We start from the raw sequence: 19,794 nt of genomic DNA, 5'->3' as shown, positions 1-19,794 counted from the left end.
CAGTTGAATGACATTTGTCCTGGGAGCACTGTACCAATGTGGCGGCGCTATTGACACATGCTCAGGGTCCCTATGCGATATCTAGTGTATGTATCTATGGGAGCACTGTACCAATGTGGCGGTGCTATTGACGCATGTTCAGGGTCCCTATGCGATATCTAGGGTATATATCTATGGTTTACTTCCTGTCCTTCATCTGAATTTCGCGCATCACCAGAACCACGTGATTAATGAGGTCACGCGGCTTCAACTGCGCATGTCGGCTGCAAAAAATAAACAAACAAACATTAAACATGTCGTGTTGTGCGGTAGGATGCCGGAACCGATTGTCCCATAACAAAAAACTGAAATTTTACCGTATACCATCTGCCCACACTGCTTTCAATGCTAACCGCAGACGTCTTTGGCTAGCAGCCATCAAAAGAGTCGACTGGAGTGAGGAGAAAATTAAAAATGCTCGACTCTGCAGTGCACATTTCATATCAGGTAAGCTCACTCCATGCTAAATCATACACATGCCTTACATTGACAAGTGTATGCTTATCTGATGGAGGAACAGGGAGCAATGTAAAAGCTTGAGAAGAGTTAGCTACCTAGCTAACTTAATGTTGAATATAATTGAATGTTGTTTTGCTGGTAGTTAGCAAGCTATTGTTTTAAGCTTGTTGTAAGCTAACTCGGCACTCTAAAGTAAATTTTTTTAATCAATGTTATATTTTTTTTGTACAGGAGAGGCATCCTTGGACTATGATAGTCCTGACTTTGCCCCTTCAGTGTTCTCTCATACAACCCAGCGTGAATTAAACAAAGGCAATGCAAAGCTTGAGAGGTAAATATTGCCAGTTTAGCCTTATTTAGTTGTTCAATGTGATCACAATGCATGCGTAAAAATGAAAAGAATGCATGTCAAGTAATGTTGCATCGTTTTGATAAATTGTATAGTGTTTATGTTTGCATTGATTTGTGAAGGCATGCTAGGCTATATGACTATAGTTTGACTTAGTTTCATTGGCTATAAACTAGGTCTACACGGAATCTGCAGAAATCCACAGATTTTTTTTATCCTATCATTGAGTCTATTTATTTACTGTAAATGTTTGTAAATTTATAGATTTATTCAGTTTTTTATTATGTCAGTAAAATTATTTTCTAATATGAAAATGTTAATATGATTTATTTACAATACAGTCTGTAAAGTATTATTATATCTATCTATTAGTACTCAGTTAAAATAGCTGGGTTAAAAATACCCCAACATATAACCCTATATGTTAAACGATAGTTTTTTTTTTGTTTTTTTTTGCTAAAAAAGTTTACATCACAAAACAAGGAACAATCAGCATCGCAAGGCATGTTTACCATTACAATAAATTTAATAAATTAAAATTGTTACAACTGCAACAAGGAGCAATGAGCAGTACAAAAGACCTACATCAAAGGAAAAAAAAAACATTATAACAATAAATATTCTGGAAATGAAGCACAGAGAGCTTCAGTTATTTTACTATAGGTTATTATAGCACCTTCCAGCTATGGGTTATTTTAACCCAATGAACTGGGTTATTTTGATTAAATGTTATTCTTTCCATTCTGACATTACTATTGCTACTATTACTACACTGTAAAAAAAACCTGCTTGCCTTAATGTTAAACTGACTTAAAACAGCTTGCGTAAGTTATAAAATTAAGCTAGTACATGATTAACTTAGTTTAATAAGTTACAATGACCTAAAACCTATGTTGTCAGGACTTATTTATAATATTTTTTTAACAGTGTAGTACTACTATTAATGTCACAATTATGTCTGTGTAAATAAATAACATGCAGTTTTCAAAAATATTGAAAATGCTTTATTTTTATTACATTTTAAGTTCCAGACACCATGTTTTTATCCATTTAAATAGATCGGGTACAAAGCGCACATTTGTATCATCAATAATTAAGATTGCAAGTGAAACGGATAGAAAAAAACGCGACACAGAGGGTAATTTGATAAAAAAACAACAACAATGTTATTGTGTTAGAGCTTAAATAAACACTGTAATGCAAAAAAACATCACACTCGCATATTAATACAGCTGTTCTGTGTCAGTTAAATCAGTTGACTGTTGAAATAAAAATTTTTTAACCCAACTGGTTGAGTTATTAAATAAATAACCCAATAAAGGTTAAAAATAACCCAACAAAGCACCAAATATTTAACCCAACTGGTTGAGTTATTAATAAATAAAAATAAATAACTCAACGTTTTTAAGAGTGTAGATATATTATATGAGAGACTTGCTTTGTTTACCAAATAAGTGAATCTCATTGGATTTGAATTGTATACATTAAATTAAAGTTAAAAAGGTATTACTGTTTATTTCATATATTAACTTTTTAGTTACGATACTCCCAAAATAATTCCAAATAAATCCGCAAATTTTGTACAAACTTCTGCGCAGAAATAGCAAAAAATATCCGCAGATTCTGTCTGGCCCTACTTATAACCTACAGTTGAAGTCAGAATTATGAGTCCTCTTTGAATTATTTTTTCCTTTTTAAATATTTCCTAAATGTTGTTTAACAGAGCAAGGAAATTTTCACAGTATGTCTGATAATATTTTTTCTTCTAGAGAAAGTCTTATTTGTTTTGTTTTGGCTAGAATAAATTTTTTTAAACCATTTTAAGGACAAAATTATTAGCCCCTTTAAGTTCTATTTTTTTCCGATAATCTACAGATCAAACCACCATTATACACCGGCTTGCCTAATTCCCCTAACCTGCCGAGTTAACCTAATCAACCTAGTTAAGTCTGTAAATGTCACTTTAAGCTGTATAGAAGTGTCTTTAAAAATATCTAGTCAAATATAATTTACTGTCATCATGGCAAAGATAAAATAAATCAGTTATTAGAAATAAATTATTAAAACTATTATGTTTAGAAATGTGTTGAAAAAAACTCTTCTCTCCATTAAACAGGAATTGGGGGAAAAAAATAAACAAAGGGGCTAATAATTCTGACTTCAACTGTATGTGATTTACCAAGCAACTAAAGCATTTTGGACTGACCGCTGGCTCTCCTTTCTGAATATTAGATTTAAGAGGAAAAGGAAACGGGATGAAAACACGTGCAGACCACCTGGTTTACAGCCTTCCAAAGGAATGAATAATGAAGTTGCAGCAGGAACCTCAGGAGCTCGCCTGTCTACAGATGCCTGCAGAATAGAGTCAGGTATTGGTCTTTGCACTGGTGAGAACTTCTAATCTCCCAACTAAACAGCGATACATTTACATTTTTGGATTATTTGACGAGGATCAGTTTCCAAGAGGCTATGAAGCAAGAAAGAAATCTTTTCAGCACTGATGACAAATGTAAGAATCAGCATTAGTTTTTTTTCTTATAAAATTATTATTTTTTTTACCAATAATAACTGATCACAATAGAGCATTATTTTTGATCAAATGTATGCAGCAGGGATGCTCCAATCAGGATTTTTGAGGCAGATACAGAGTACCAATGCCTTGGCATTGTGATCGACTGATTGCTAATGCATAAAGCACATTTTCCCTCTAAGTATGACACTTAAGTGGAGATCTAGATAACTGAGCATTCAATTGTTTTAATGTAAAATGTGGTACTGAATTAAATTATTTGCTTAAAAGAACATTATTCTCTAAATGATCTCAAACACAATCCTATACACTCACCGGCCACTTTATTAGATACAGCTGTCCAACTGTAAAACCAAATTTCTAATTAGCCAATCACATGGCAGCAACTCAGTGCTTTTAGGCGCGGTCAAGATGATCTGCAGCAGTTCAAGCTGAGCATCAGAATGGGGAAGAAAGGGCCTTAAGTGACTTTGAACGTGGAATGGTTGTTGGTGCCAGAAGGGCTGATCTGAGTATTTCAGAAACTGCTGATCTACTGGGATTTTCATGCACAACCATCTCTAGGGTTTGCAGAGATTAGTGCCGAAAAGAGAAAATATCCAGTGAGCGGCAGTTCTGTGGGTGCAAATGCCTTGTTGATGCCAGAGGTCAGAGGAGAATGGCCAGACTGGTTGGAGCTGATAGAAAGGCAACAGTAACTCAAATAAGCACTCGCTACAACTGAGGTCTGCAGAAGAGCATCTCTGAACACACAACATGTTCAACCTTGAGGTGGATGGGCTACAGCAGCAGAAGACCACACCGGGTGCCACTCCTGTCAGCTTAGAACAGGAAACTGAGACATTAGACAATAGAAGATTGGAAAAACGCTGCCTGGTCTGATGAGATTTCTGCTGCGACATTCGGATGGTAGGGTCAACAACATGAAAGCATAGATCCATCCTGCCTGGTATCAACCATTTAAGCTGCTGGTGGTGGTGTAATGGTGTGAGAGATATTTTCTTGGCACACTTTGGGCCCATTAGTACCATTTGAGCATAATGTCAACACCACAGCCTACCTGAGTATTGCTGACCATGTCCATCCCTTTATAACCACAGTGAACCCATTCTGATGGCTACTTTCAGCAGGATAACACACCATGTAATAAAGCGTGAATCATCTCAGACTGGTTTCTTGAACATGACAATGAGTTCACTGTACTCAAATGACCTCCACAGTCAGCAGATCTCAATCCAATAGAGCACCTTTGGGATGTGATGGAACAGGAGATTGGCATCATGGATATGCAGCCGACAAATCTGCAGCAGCTGTGTGATGCTACCATGTCAATATGAACCAAAATCTGTAAGGAAAACTTTCAGTACCTTGTTAAATCTATGACATGAAGGATTAAGGCAGTTCTGAAGCCAAAAAGGGTCCAACCTGATACTAGTAAGGTGTACCTAATAAAGTGGCCGGCGAGTGTATCTGTCTCTTGAACTCACAAGTGAGCGCTTTCTTGTCCAATGGCTCCATCTTGTGGCCTGTGTATGCCACTAACGTGCAACTATATTTTTGCAGGCTTCCTGTGATGTTTAGAGCTTTGTAATCTCTCTCTGACATCACATTGCATTCTGCACCAGTATCAAGTTTAACTTGGACATCTCTTTTCTTTATTTTTATAGTTTCAGACCAGTCATCTTCATTTACATTTTGATATGTTTTAGGCATTCTGCCTTTGAACTGTTGATCTTGTACTGCGTCAATGAAAATTTCCTCGTCTTGTTAAATGACGTGCATTCTTCTACTTCGATTCACTTGGCTGTTGTATGTGCACACTTTAGTGATTTCGATTTTTTTAGTAAAGTGAACATGTGCTGGATAAGTTGGTGGTTTATTCCACTGTGGCGACCCCGGATTAATTAAGGGACTAAGCCGAAAAGAAAATGAAAGAATTGATATAATATTTTCTTTAATAAAAATTAATCTACACTCACCGGCCACTTTATTAGGTACACCTGTCCAACTGCTTATTGACACAAATTTCTAATCAGCCAATTACATGGCAGCATGTATTACTGCTATTGTATTTCAGAAACTGCTGATATACTGACATTTTCACGCACAACCATCTCTAGGGTTTAGAGATATTGGTCAGAAAAATAGAAAATATCCAGTGAGCGGCAGTTCTGTGGGCGCAAATCCCTTGTTGCTGGTCAGAGAAGAGTGGTCAGACTGGTTCCAGCTGATAGAAAGGCAACAGTAACTCAAATAAGTGCTCGTTACAACTGAGGTATACAGAAGAGAGTCTCTGAACGCACAAGGTAAAGGCGAACCTGAAGTTGAAGGTGTACCTAATAAAGTGGCCGGTAAGTGTATGTGACTTCTGTAGCCTATGTCAGATTTTGTTCAAATACAGCAGAATTGCAAAAGTACAATTTTTAAACATACAAAATGATTAAACTTTAAAGCATTATATTAATTGTGTAACGTTAACAAGTTATTTCATAATGAAAAGAATAAGTTGGATTCTGAATGCGATCTGCATTTATTCGATTTAAATAACAATTATTCACAAAATCTGAATTTTAATTCCTTCATTCATTTTCTTTTCAGCTTGAACTGCCTTTTAATCCGCTGCATAAAACATATGCTGGATAAGTTGGTGGTTCATTCCACTGTGGCGACCCTAGGTTAATAAAGGGACTAAGCCGAAAAAGAAAATGAATGAATGAATCTCAAAATCATTCAGAACGCAGATAAAACCAACGACAATAAGAAACTTTCTTAAAAACACTGTTTAAAAATGTATTTGAAGTTTTACATTTACTGAAAATAAATTGACGCATTTTGGATGAAGTAAAATGCCTTTAAATAGTTCTTGAAGGAACACATTTGACACTGTTAAGGTACAAAGTGTTAAGGTACAACATTGTACCATTTTTTCTGAGAGTGCCCTACACTTTCTACCTTAACAGTGTCAAATGTGTTCCTTCAAGAACTATTTAAAAGCATTTTGCTATATCCAAAATGTGTTCAGTTTATTTAATTAATTTTGCATCATTTTTAACAATAATTAAAAAAAAAGTTTCTTTTTGTGTAAATGCACCTTTTCTATTTACAATGATGAATAAGAAATACTTGAACATAAATCAAAAGATCTGTTTTTTGCTAAACATTTCACACCACTTTTCACAGAAATGTTACAGAAATGCATACTCCCATCTACAATGTAAAACATTTGTTTGTTAAACAAGTTGTAATTTACTTAATTTTAAAATAGAAATATAATTATGCAAACGTATTGTAACCAGATATGCACAATGTTTGATTAGCTTTACTATACAAAAATGTCTGCATGAGCACTTTGCATATGCAGGACTTTTGCCAGCTCACGTGTGTAGTAGAAAGCAAACACAGAAAGGTGCTGATATCAATAATGAAAATGTATTTATCAGAAAATGGGGGGGCAATGTGAATAATGTTATCATTTATATAATAATTTTTACAAAATATATGCAGAAAAAGCTTCATTGGGGTGGCACGGTGGCTCAGTGGTTAGCACCGTCGACTCGCAACGTAACTGTAACACTGCAGTTACAAGACATATCACTGGAGGAAATCAGCTTACTGGAGGGAGGTGGCCAGTCTAGTGACATGGTGGGAGGACAACAACCTCACCCTCAACACGGACAAGACAATAGTGGACATGAGGAAGGAGAGGGGAACTCATCAGCCACTGTTTATCCGTCAACTTGAAGTGGAATGAGAGAGCAGTTTTAAATTCCTGGGAGTCCACATCAGTGAGGACCTCACCTGGAAATGAAATACCACCTAGCTGGTTAAGAAAGCACAACAGCGGCTGAAGCTGAGGAAAGTTTGGTCTGTCATCCAAGATCCTTAGCAACTCCTAGCGATTGAGAGCATCCTGGCTAGCTGTATTAGTGAGTAGTATGGCAACGCTACTGTGAAGGACATTAAATAATTGACTAACAAGCAGAATATTTGCTTCAAACCGGAGCAAAACCATACCCATAACAAACACATTTAGAGCAGTACATGGTATTTGCCTCTAGAGGGCGCTGCAAACTTGAAGAAAGTCACACTACGCCTACATTCACAAACGCAGTTGAAGAATATTGGTGACTACGTACAGATTTAGACTGACAGGACAGTTTAAGATATAAATAAGACCGGAATAACAGCTGTTGTACCACAATAATCCATTCTAATAAAAAAAGATAACTTTATACTACAGAATTGATAGCAATAACGTTAGTCGTCTTAACAACGTTTGAACGAGACGTTAGACATTATGTTAAAAATTTCTGGCGGTTTTAAAAGGTATTTAATCAAAACACTAGCTAATATTTCTGTTGTATTGATTACACGGTCAAGACAACATTGTATTTTCCCTTCCTTCCCATTCATTGTCACTCCACATTCCAGTTCAGTCGTGGTGGCAGCACCGCACCAAAAGTAGCCACAATCAACACGAGAGGAAGAAGAGCGCTGCTGATGTATTTCCGGTTTAATCTCAGCCGGTGTGTTTATTTCCCGTGCAGCGCGTTCTAGACGTGTACTACTAGCTGCAAAACCCTTTCATTCAGCAATTTGACGGCGAATTTATTAATGAACTATAATAGCAATGACTACCAGAAGGTATAAATATCAACGGCGGATTGACAGTAGTTCATCTGAACATTGTTGTGTGCCGTTATGTGGAGCTTCATCGAGATTCAACTCCGCGGTGAGTTTCCACACGTTTCCGGTGTCCATGGAAATACGTGAAAAATGGATTAAAAACATTCGACGTGAGAAACTTAACATCACATATCACACGAGGGTCTGCTGTCGACATTTTACTACTGATGATCTGATTCAGCCACGTAATCCCATAGGGAGGCGTTTGTTGAGGAAAGGGGCAGTTCCCACATTATTCAAGTGGAATGGATACTCAGATGCTGAAGCAAAGAAGGCCGCAGATTTAGGTAAATTGAGCTTAACTCTTTGAATATTGTATTTAATTTAAGGTTTGTTTCCAAGTGTATTCAATTCACACTTTATTTATTAAGAACTTATCAACACTGAGGTGAAGTTGGTTTTATATTCACGCATTCAGACTTTCTCCTTAATAATATAATTTCAGAAAAGTAATGCTAGTAGTGATATTCATTTTAGAGTATTAGTCATATAAGCAGGCAATGACTATCAAAGTACAACATTGTTTACAGTTTAATAGTGCTAATGGTAAATATGACTATTCAAAGTACCATGGTAAACAAAATAGGCAGCATATCACAAGTTCTCATTGAATGAATGTGCAAATGTAAAGCCAACTTTACCTTATCAATTGAGGTGAGGATGGTTTTATATTACACATTCAGACTTTCCTGAATAATATAATTTCAGAGAAAAGTATTCCAGGTTGGCCACAGAGTCTTAAAATATCTTAAATTCCAAAAACTAAATTTTAGGCCTTAAAAAGTCTTTAATACATTGAAATATTGTCTTGCAAGTCTTAAATCATTATAAATGGGTCTTAATTTTCCTTTGTTTATGCACAGATACCTAGTCGATCCAACACACATTCAATCAACGACACTACACCTCAATAAAACTTTTAGCAAAACTCAATTTTTATCGGCTATTATGACAGATTTAGATGATCAAAGTTTTAATTCATGTTATATTGAAAAAATTAAAGGTCTGCTTGGTTTGACACAAGCAGATCTTTTGAAATAATAAGTAATTATTTTAAGTATTTTCATTTAAGTAATTAAAATGTGTTGCTAAGAAATGACTAATTAAAATTAGTTTATTTGAACGGGCAGATTTTTTTTATTGCTGGTTTAGCCCTATATAAGTCTATAGTTTCATTCTTGATTGTCTTTAAAAAGTCTTTAAAAGTCTTGAATTTGACTTGGTGAAACATATATATATATATATATATATATATATATATATATATATATATATAAATATATATATATATATGAGCAATTCCATGCAAATGTCAACCTCACCATGAAAAAAAAAAAAGGTTTTCACCAAAACAGCAAAACTAGATTTTTTGCGTAGGCAAGTATTTTACAGTACTTAAGAAATACTTTAAAATGTCTATGTCAATGTTTTCAAATTTTTATGTTTGATTTACCAAAGTCCCACAAATGGCAAATTCACATCTGTCACATCCATAACGAAAAAGTGTCACATCCATAACAAAGCTTTTCCCTTTAAAAATGCAAAAATGTCAAAATAAAATCAAATCAATAAATTTTGTTCTATAGAGCCAACTTTATTTTGAGCGCGCATACTCAAGAGCGGTGTTGTCGCGCGCCTACTGAATGGCGGGACGGAGGGTGTGACACAGCACACTGTTCAGATTGATACAGACATGAGACCTCATGGTTTGTCCTCTCAAGTGGGGGAAAGACAATGCACAACGTTACTCACTGCTGTCAACCTGGGCCAAGTCATATCTCTCTGTCCCAGAAACCTCAGTCCCAAATGAGAGGGTTTTTTTCTGTTGCAGGGGACATTGTAAATGCCCAGAGATACCAGCTTTTACCAGATTATATTTATATGATAATTTTCCTTAAAACCCATCTCTTTCTAAGTGAGTAAGTGAGTGATTAAATGTTGAATGTGATGAGTTTTCAACAATACTAAATTGAAACTTTATTTTTTTACATGGTTTAATAATTTTTTGTTATTAAAATTGAAGTTCCTGTTTCAAAGCTTACAGATAGATGGCTAATTTGTATGTCATTGACACTTTTGGCACTTTTTTGGAGTATTTTCATAAGTTTTGCTTTTTCCTGTAAATGATTCAATAAATACCGTACCGTGACATTCATACCGAGGTATTACCGTACCATGAAATTCTGATACCGTTACATCCCTAATATATATATATATATATATATATATATATATATATATATATATATATATGTATATATATATATATATATATATATATATGAAGAGTTCAGATGCAAAAACCTCTAAGTGCCGTCTAAAATTTCCATCAAAAATTACATTTTTTCCCAACCTCCTTTGTTTATCTAATAGATATTTTAGATATTAGATATCTTACCTGATAAAAATACTAATTTTAAAGGAAACTATCAGATGGTATTTAGAGGTTTTTGTGTCTAAATTTTCATATGTATCATTTCATTTTACAAAATTTATATTTACTAATGACAATCAAAATAAAAGCTTTTTTGTGTAGTGTTAAGAGCAAAAGGTGTGTCACGGTGGAGCAGTGGGTAGCATGATCACCTCACAGCAAGAAGGTCACTGGTTTGAGCCTCGGCTGCGGCTCTTCTGTTTGGTGTTTGCATGTTCTCTCCATGTTGGCGTAGGCTTTCTCCGGGTGCTCCGGTTTCCCCGACAGTCTAAACACATGCGGTACAGGTGAATTGAACAGGCTAAATTGGTCATAGTGTATGACTGTGAATGCAAGAGTGTATGGGTGTTTCCAAGGGTTGAGTTGCGACAGCGAGGGCATCCGCTGTGTAAAACATGCTGGATTAGTTGGCAGTTCATTCTGCTGTGGCGACCCTAATTAATAAAGAGACTAAGCCGAAAGGAAAAAAAATGAATAAAAGTGCAAAAAGTTCTACATGTTTATATGTGTCGTTCTAACTTGTATGTATTTGTTCTTCATTTGTGTCACATTATTTACAGAGCATTCTGTGACAATAAAGGAGATTTACAGTCAAGGCGACATCCACCATCTAGAACACGATTACTGTTCAGTTCCGGAACCTACGACGGCAGATAATGGACCGGATCCAGTTAAAGAGCTCCGTGAAGAGGTGGAGCGACTGAGGAGACAGGTGGAGGAGATGTCTGTCAGTCAAAGATTTTGTTTGGGGCGTTTTGCTGCTTCTGACGATGATATCAAGTTCTACACACGGTATGATTTAAATCCCTTATGTACCAGATTTAACCCACATGTAATAATAAGCAGTAAAAATCATATTTTACAGTAAATACTATTATGTTTTTGAATTATACTACGGTGAAGTGTGTTATACTCTACAAAAGTCTTGTTGCCTATCCAAGTTTTAGGAGCAACAAATAATAACTTGACTTCTGTAGTTGATCATTTGGGATCAGAAGTGGCTTATATGAAAGGTAAAGTCCTCTAGATTACGCTTATTTTACCAAAGCATTCTTGCAGGACTCCCAGAGTTCATCAAGATTCTTTGGATTCATCTTTAAAGCCTCCTCCATTGCCCCATTTATGCTTAATACTGTTCATGTCTGGTGACTGTGCTGGCCAATCCTGGAGCACCTTGACCTTCTTTGCTTTCAGGAGCTTTGATGTGGAGGCTGAAGTAAAAGGAGCGTTATCCCGCTGAGGAATTTGCCCTCTCCTGTGGTTTGTAATGTAATGTGCAGCACAAATGTTTTGATACCTCAGGCTGTTGATGTTGCCATCCACTTGACTGATTTCTGTGGGAATCTTTGGTCCATGAGGGTTCCAATAGATCTTATGCAGTATTTGTGATGATCGGGATGCAGTTCAACAGATGCTTCATTGGAAAAATCTACCTTCTGACACTTTTCCAAATGATCAACTAGAAGTTAAGTTATTAATTATTAAAAGAAATCCGTTATTAGTAATTATTAAAATTATGTTGAGAAATGTGTCAAAAATCTTCTCTCTGTTCAAAAGAAATTGTGGAACAAATATACAGATTGGCTAATAATTCAGAAGGGTTAATAATTATGTATATAGTTTAACTATATACAGTTGAAGTCAGAATTATTAGCACCCCTGAATTATTAGGGCCACTGTTTATTTTTTTCCCCAATTTCTGTTTAATGGAGGAAAGATTGTTTCAGCACATTTCTAAGCATAATAGTTTTAATAACTCATTTCTAATAACTGATTCATTTTATCTTCGCTATGATGACAGTAAATAATATTTTGCTAGATATTTTTCAAGACACTTCTTTACAGCTTAAAGTGACATTTAAAGGCTTTACTGGATTAATAAGGTAACTAGGCAGGTTAGGGTAATTAAGCAAGTTATTGTATAATGATGATTTGTTCTGTAGATTATCGGAAAAAAAATAGCTTAAAGGGGCTAATAATTTAGTCCCAAAAATGTTTTTTTTTTTTTTTTTTTTTTTTTTAAATAACTGCCTTCATTGTAACCTAAACAAAAGAAATAAATATTATCAGACATACTGTGAAAATTTCCTTGCTCTGTTAAAAATCTTTTGGGAATAATTTAAGAGAGAAAAAAAAAATCAAAAGGGGGATAATAATTCTGACTTCAACTGTATATATACAATATGTTTTTCATCTAATTTAGGTTCACAACTTGCAGCCATTTAATGGCCTTCTGGAAGCTCATTGAACCTGCATCCAACAACATGATTCGGGTTTCCAGAGTAAGAGCAGCAACAGGGAAGCATGAAGATGGAACGACAGACGGTGCATTGGTAAATAAAGAAATCGAAGAACAAAATGTCATTTTATATTTGCAGTGGAAGCCTAGTCTAGTCTAGTGATAGGAGAAACTAAGCTTTTTGAAACAATTGAACAATAATTTTGCAAAATGTTTTACTGTTTCGAAGTGATTGAAACACAAGTCTGTGTAAAAGCAACTCATGCATTAAAATGGGCTTCTTCAAATGTGTTGCGAATTTTAAATTGAAAGTGTAACCTATAAATGCACTTAGCTTATCATCCGAACACATTAAACATCGGCATTTATTTTTTACATTTTCAAGGATTATATATTTGTTCCATGGTGTGTTCTGCTAAACAGGACAACAAGAGAATATTAAAAAAATAAATATTTTACAAATGCTTCACACTAAAACGTTTACAAACTTGTAAAATTGATCCGGTTAAAACTATGAAACCTGTTCTGCAATTCAACCACTGGGGGATAATCTGAATGCAACACTGTTATTCATGTCTGTCATTCATGTCTTGTTAATCAACTCCAGCATTGTACATTACAATCCTCTCTTCAAAACAGAACAAAAGCAGGATTTTGTTGTGATTTACCCTGCTGTTGCTCCCTTCCTTGCCATGTATCTTTCCTTTAGTGTTACCTCTGCTTGTTTTTTTGTTTTGTCCTATCTATGAGGTGCCGAACTCTGCTGGCATCAGTGCATGAGAGAGGCAGATACGTTCACTCTGCTCTGCACTCAACTAAATTTTTTAAATAATTAAACATCTCTGCGTCACGCAACTCAATGAATTGATTATGAAAGTCTTTGCCAACGTTTTTGGTAATCGATTTTAAGCGCTTTAACTGATTCGTTGTTGCAGCCCTAGATCACATTGCAATATCGATGCTGAAAGGATCTATTGTGCAGCCCTAGTACACACTATTTGTACATAACTGCAGTGCATGTTTTTACAGGACCGGTCCCTGCAGCCCATTGATGAGTTCTTCCTCTTCATGGTACACCTCTCGGTTGGCTTAACCCTGCGGGATCTTGGCCACAGATTCAACATCCACGAGTCCACGGTGAGCCAAATCATAACAACCTGGGCCAATTTTTTATACACCGTTCTCGGGTCTCTCCGCATCTGGATGTCTGCAGAGGCAGTCAAAGCTCATCTTCCCAATCAGTTCCAGGACTATCCAGACACACGAGTGCTGATCCACTGCACAGAGTTGCGTTGCCAAACTCCCTTGTTTAAAAGTGAAGACTTTTCTTACAAGTCCCACCGCAGCTTTAAGGGATTGATTGGCATGGCTCCGCATGGAGCAGTCACTTTTGTCTCATCCCTCTTTGCAGCTTCTGTCAGTGATACAGAACTTTTTAAACAGTCCGGGATTATGTCTCTGCTGAAGCCTGAAATGGCAATAATGTTCGACAATTCATTGCTTGTTGATGAATGTGTGCCATGCAAAGTCTACAGACCAGCTTACCTGTTGGAGGAGCAGATATCAGCTGATGAAGAGGAGATACAGCTCAGGGTCCACATTGAGGGTCTCGTGCACAGGGTAAAGCAACACAAGCTGTTAGATACAGTCATCCCTCTCTCTGTGACAGGGAGCATCAATCAGATTTACACAGTCGCTTGTCTTCTGGTTAATTACCAAAACGGCCCATTAGTAGAAGGCTGGGCTGAAGATTAAAGATGAGTTGACGCTTTCATTATTTTTTTTTATTATTTGGTTGAAATTCTTTTCGTGAACACTGGAGGGCGTAAGAATATATTTGTGCATTTAAAGAGCCTGACAGATGCTCAGATTGCAGGTCAGGCAAACTTTCTGACAATCTGATCGTTTCAGCGTGCTGAACATTGAACTGAGAACGTTTGAGAAACGTAAGATGCTTACTGTATTATTTAACGTTTTAATGTTGATGAGAAAGTTCTGTTTGTTTCTTTGCTGTAATAAATGGACTGGCAAAGAGTCCAATGGTTTGGTGTTTCTACAAACAAAGAGCAAACCGAAACACGAGTCAAAGCAAGATCATCTAACCAGTTTGGCCCTACAAGAGGACATAACTTTTCATGGGGACTGATGAATTGGGATATATTCTTTTAATAAATAATAATATAACTGCGAGCAGAACAGTGGCTCAGTGGTTTGCACGGTCGCCTCACAGCAAGAAGGTCGCTGGTTCAAGCCACGGCTGGGTCAGTAGGCATTTCTGTGTGGAGTTTTCATGTTCTACCCATGTTTTGGCACCTCCGCATGCTCTGGTTTCCCCCACAGTCCAAAGACATACGCTATATGTATATTGAATAAGCTAAATTGGCTATAGTGTATGTGTGTGAATGAGTGTGTATGGGTGTTTTCCATTACTTGATTGCAGCTGGAAGGGCATCCACTGTGTAAAACATACGCTGGAATAGTTGGTGGTTCATTCCGCTGCAGCAATCCCTGATGAATAAAGAGACTAAGCCTAAGAAAAATGAATGAATGAATAAATGAATGTACAGTGCTTCACTTTTTCCAAATGTTTTTATGTTACAGCCTTATTCCAAAATTGATTAAATTCATTTATTTCCTCATAATTCTGCACACAATACTCCATAATGAAAATGTGAAAAAAGGTTTTGAAATTGTTGCAAATTTATTAAAAATAAAAAACCTTAAAAATCATATGTAGATCAATATTCACAGCCTTTTGCTCAGTTTTAGACTTTCGCATTTTACTATGCCCTAGACTGTTTATACTAGGTAGTTGGAAAGAAACGAAATAAAAGATAAAAACATAAAATTTTGGGTCCAAACCAGTTTACTGATTGGCAGACAAATAATTCTTAGGAGCTGAAAATCAGAGGAGGCCCCGTCCTTCCAAGAATGGGCAGTAGAACTTGCTGAAAAAATGTCTTATTTGTCTTATAAGCAAATGGACAAGCTAAACCTATACTTAAAAAAATGGTCCAAGTACTTAAACTGTTTGGAAATGGAACAGTAATAAATGTATGAGAAATATACTGATATCAACAGTGTAAATTTGATATGTTATTGACTGAACTTACCCATTCATTTGTTTTATTTAATTTTTATTGTATTTTATTTACATTTTTTCTTTATTATATAAGATAGAGGCCTTAATTGTATTTACTGATAGCCAAGCCGGAACCTTAAAGTAGTAGTTAGGGATTAGTTTGGGGTGGGTCTATAATAGGGCAAAAAAAAAAGTTGATTCTTTTCAGAGTTATATTCTGTATTCCATGCTGAAACCTGCCTGAGAATCAATAAAACTGTTAATCACTAGTATTCACAGCCTTTGCTGTGAAGCTCTAAATTGAGCTCAGGTACATTCTGTTTCCTGTTTAACAGCTTAAATGGACTTTACTTGTGGTATATTCAGTTGATTGGACATGATTTGAAAAGGAATACACCTGTCTATATAAGGTCCCAGGGTTAACATTGCATGTCAAAGCACAAACCAAGCAAGAAGACAAAGGAATTGTCTGTAGACCTCTGAGACAGGATTTTCGAGGATCAAGGCTGGGAAAGTTAAAGCAAAATTTCTGCTGCTCTGAAAGTTCCAATGAGCACAGCGGCCTCCATCATCCGAAAGCGGAAGATGTTAGCAACCACCAGGGCTCTTTCTAGAGCTGGCCGGCCATCTAAACTAAGTGGTCGGGGGAGAAGGGCCTTAGTCAGGGAGGTGATCAATAACCTGATGGTCACTCTGTCTGAGCTCCAGCGTTCTTCTGTGGAAAGAGAAAACCCTTACAGAAGGACAACCATCTGTGCAGCGATCCACCAATCAACCCTGTATGGTAGAGTGGCCAGACAGAAGACACTGCCCGTCTGGAATTTGCCAAAAGGCATCTCTCAGACAATAAGAAACTAAATTCTCTGGTCTGATGAGACTAAAATTGAACTCTTTGGAGTGAATGCCAGACGTTTTGAGAAAAGCAGGCACCGCTCATCACCAGCCTACCATCCCTACAGTGAAGCATGCTGGTGGCAGCATCATGCTGTGGGGATGTTCTTCAGCAGCAGGATCTGGAAGACCATGAATGCAGCAATGTGCAGAGACATCTTAAATGAAAACCTGCTTTAGAGTGCTCTTGACCTCAGACTGCGGCGACGGTTCATCTTCCAGCAAGACAATGACCCAAAGCAGACCGGCAAAATGTCAATGGAGTGGCTTCACAACAACTCGGTGAACGTCTTTGAGTGGCCCAGCCAGAGCCCAGACCTAAATCCTGTTGAACATCTCTGAAGAGATCCAAAAATGGCTGTACACTGTCGCTTCCCATCCAACCTGATAGAGCTTGAGAGGTACTGCAAAGAGGAATGGGCAAACATCCCTAAAGACAGGTGTGTCAAGCTTGTGGCATCATATTCAGAAAGACTTGAGGCTTTAATTGCTGCCAAAGGTAGTATTGAGCAAAGGCTGTGAATACTGATGTACATGTGATTTTTCATTTTTTTTTTATTATTAATTTGCAACAATTTTAACAAATCTTTTTCACTTTGTCACATTGGGGTATTGTGTGTAGAATTTAAAAATATAAAGACAAAAAGAAAAAAAAGTGAAGCCCTATGAATACTGTCCGGATGCACTGTAACTGCACTGCAAAAAATGCAGGGCTCCACACAATCAATTTGTGCTTATTAGTTTAACTTATTTAGTTTAACTTATTAGTTTATACAAATTTAAGTGGATTTAACATTGAACAATTAAGTTGTCTTAAAGAAAACTCAAGAATTGTGTTGTTTCAGCTTATTTAATATGAGAAGTTTGAGCAAACAAACATCGTTTTTTAAGTGTGTGTATTCATTGTTAATGTTTTTATACAGTGTTGCCTACACTACAGAAATATAAAGTTATGTAAACATTTAAACATACAGTGTAATAAATGCCGGGTTTCACACAATTGATTTGTGTTGGGACGGCATGAAGGAATTAAGTTAACTTAATAGTTTCTTTTTTTTTTTTTTTACAAATTGAAATCCCCCCTAAAAGTTCATTTTAAATAAATAGTTTGAACAAACAGCAAAACTATTTTCTGGTGTAAAATATTATGTAAATTATACATATATAAATGTATAAAACTTAACTATGGGAATATTAATAACTATAGACATTTGCATTAAAGTAATGTAAGAAATATAAATATAGATAAAGCTGTAAATATGAAAATATAAATAACTTCAGACAATTGCATTTCAGTACTGTAAATATAAATAACTGAACATTTGCACTTCAGTGATGTAAATATGTAAACAAGAAATCTGGAAATATATTGTAGTGTTACATTTCGAAAGTCAAAACAATTTGTTTAAACTAATTGATTTAGAAGGCTAGAGGACTTTAAAAAATAATGAATATAATACAAAAATAGGCGAGGCAGTGGGTAGCACGTTCGCCTCACAGCAAGAAGGTCGCTGGTTCAGTTGGCGTTTCTATGTGGAGTTTGCATGTTCTCCCTGCCTTCGCATGGGTTTCCTCCGGGTCCTCCGGTGTCCCCCACAGTCCAAAGACATGCGGTACAGGTGAATTGGGGAGGCTAAATTGTCCGTAGTGTATGAGAGTGTGTGTGAATGTGTGTGTGGATGTTTCCCAGACATGGGTTGCGGCTGGAAGGGAATCCGCTGCGTAAAAGCTTGCTGGATAAGTTGGCGGTTCATTCCGCTGTGGCGACCCTGGATTATTAAAGGGACTAAGCCGACAAGAAAATGAATGAGTGAATGAATACAAAAATAAATGCGTAAGTTATGCATTAAAATAAAAAGTGATCATCTAAGTCTTTGATACTTTGCATATAACATATGCAAGTGTATGTTCTCATTTCTTTTTATTATGCAATATTTCTAAAGAACAATATTGTTTCCTTTTTTCTAATGAAATCTAAATGAGCATATTGCAAATACTTGTCTTCACTATCAAATCAAGCCATCAGATTGACTAATTTCAGTGCGAATTCTCTCCAGTGACGCATTTTTGACATCATCGCTGCTCTGTGATTGGGCGTGTCTGAGAACAATGACAGGTCTAATATAAATGCAATCCGTGCAATCATGAATGACATTATTTAGAATCAATGTTATGATATATGGTGCTGTATGTATTATGACATATAACCATATGAATCAGACAGGAGTGGTAAACTTTGCCCATATCGCTCTCACTCATTTCCTGTGCGTATTCACTTCAAGTTGCGCAACTCCCTTTGTCTTGACGTCAAGTTTTGTAATGGTACTTTGTCCACCCTTTTCTCTCTCTTAGGTTTAAAGCTGCACAAAATAGCTCAGTCAAGTTTATCACCTATATATTGTATTAAAATATATACAGTTGAATTATTAGCCCCACTGATTATTTTTTCCCCTAATTTCTATTTAACGAAGAGAAGATTTTTCCAAACATAATAGTTTTAATTACTAATTTCTAATAAATGATTTCTTTTATCTTTGCCATGATGACAGTGAATAATATTTGACTAGATATTTTTCAAGATACTAGTATTCAGCTTGAAGTGATATTTAAAGGCTTAACTAGGGTAAATAGATTAACCAGGCAGGTTAGGGTAATTAGGCAAGTTATTGTATAACAGTGGTTTGTTCTGTCGACTATCGAGAAAAAATATAGCTTAAAGAGGCTAATAATTTTGACCTTAAAATGGTGTTTAAAAAATGAAAAACTGCTTTTATTCTAGCCGCAATAAAACAAATAAGACTTTCTCCACAGGAAAACAATATTAATAGACATACTGTGAAAATTCCCTTAATCTGTTAAACATCATTTGGGAAATATTTTTAAAAAAGACGAAAAAAATCTAAAGGGGGCCAATAATTCTGACTATGGTGCTCAACATAAATTATGAAGTATTTTCATCCATTTCTCAGTAAATATAGGTCAAATAATTTGATACATTCATACATAAAATAATTTAGCAATTTATTAAAATAATATTTAAGTCACCAAACATATTAAAAAATAAACATATGGTACATTTAAATTC

At 35.9% G+C, this 19,794-nt stretch overlaps 1 protein-coding gene and 1 long non-coding RNA gene across 2 annotated transcripts in view; one reads left to right on the top strand and one right to left on the bottom strand.

Moving 5' to 3' along the window:
* LOC147846532 (uncharacterized) overlaps positions 1–19,794 on the bottom strand; it is a 252,135-nt gene that overhangs the window by 18,885 nt on the left and 213,456 nt on the right. The window lies entirely within an intron of this gene.
* Positions 268–14,771, top strand: LOC566646 (uncharacterized). The gene is made up of 6 exons (XM_087241485.1): positions 268–486; positions 730–829; positions 3,080–3,216; positions 11,058–11,289; positions 12,701–12,830; positions 13,766–14,771. The coding sequence occupies exons 1-6, from the start codon at positions 294–296 to the stop codon at positions 14,489–14,491; spliced, it is 1,518 nt and encodes a 505-aa protein (XP_087097611.1). The 5' UTR covers positions 268–293; the 3' UTR covers positions 14,492–14,771.

This window comes from Danio rerio, chromosome 2 (genome assembly GCF_052040795.2).
Source record: "Danio rerio strain M-AB ecotype USA chromosome 2, GRCz13ab, whole genome shotgun sequence".
Taxonomy (NCBI): Eukaryota; Metazoa; Chordata; class Actinopteri; order Cypriniformes; family Danionidae; genus Danio; species Danio rerio.
This window is presented reverse-complemented; position numbering and strand designations above follow the sequence as displayed.

Bases quoted from the DNA above. Each gene is read 5' to 3' on its own strand.
- LOC566646 (XM_087241485.1), top strand. From the start codon at position 294: ATGTCGTGTTGTGCGGTAGGATGCCGGAACCGATTGTCCCATAACAAA. The intron at 830-3,079 runs GTAAATATTGCC...TCTGAATATTAG, and splicing joins GGCAATGCAAAGCTTGAGAG to ATTTAAGAGGAAAAGGAAAC. The intron at 12,831-13,765 runs GTAAATAAAGAA...ATGTTTTTACAG, and splicing joins GAACGACAGACGGTGCATTG to GACCGGTCCCTGCAGCCCAT.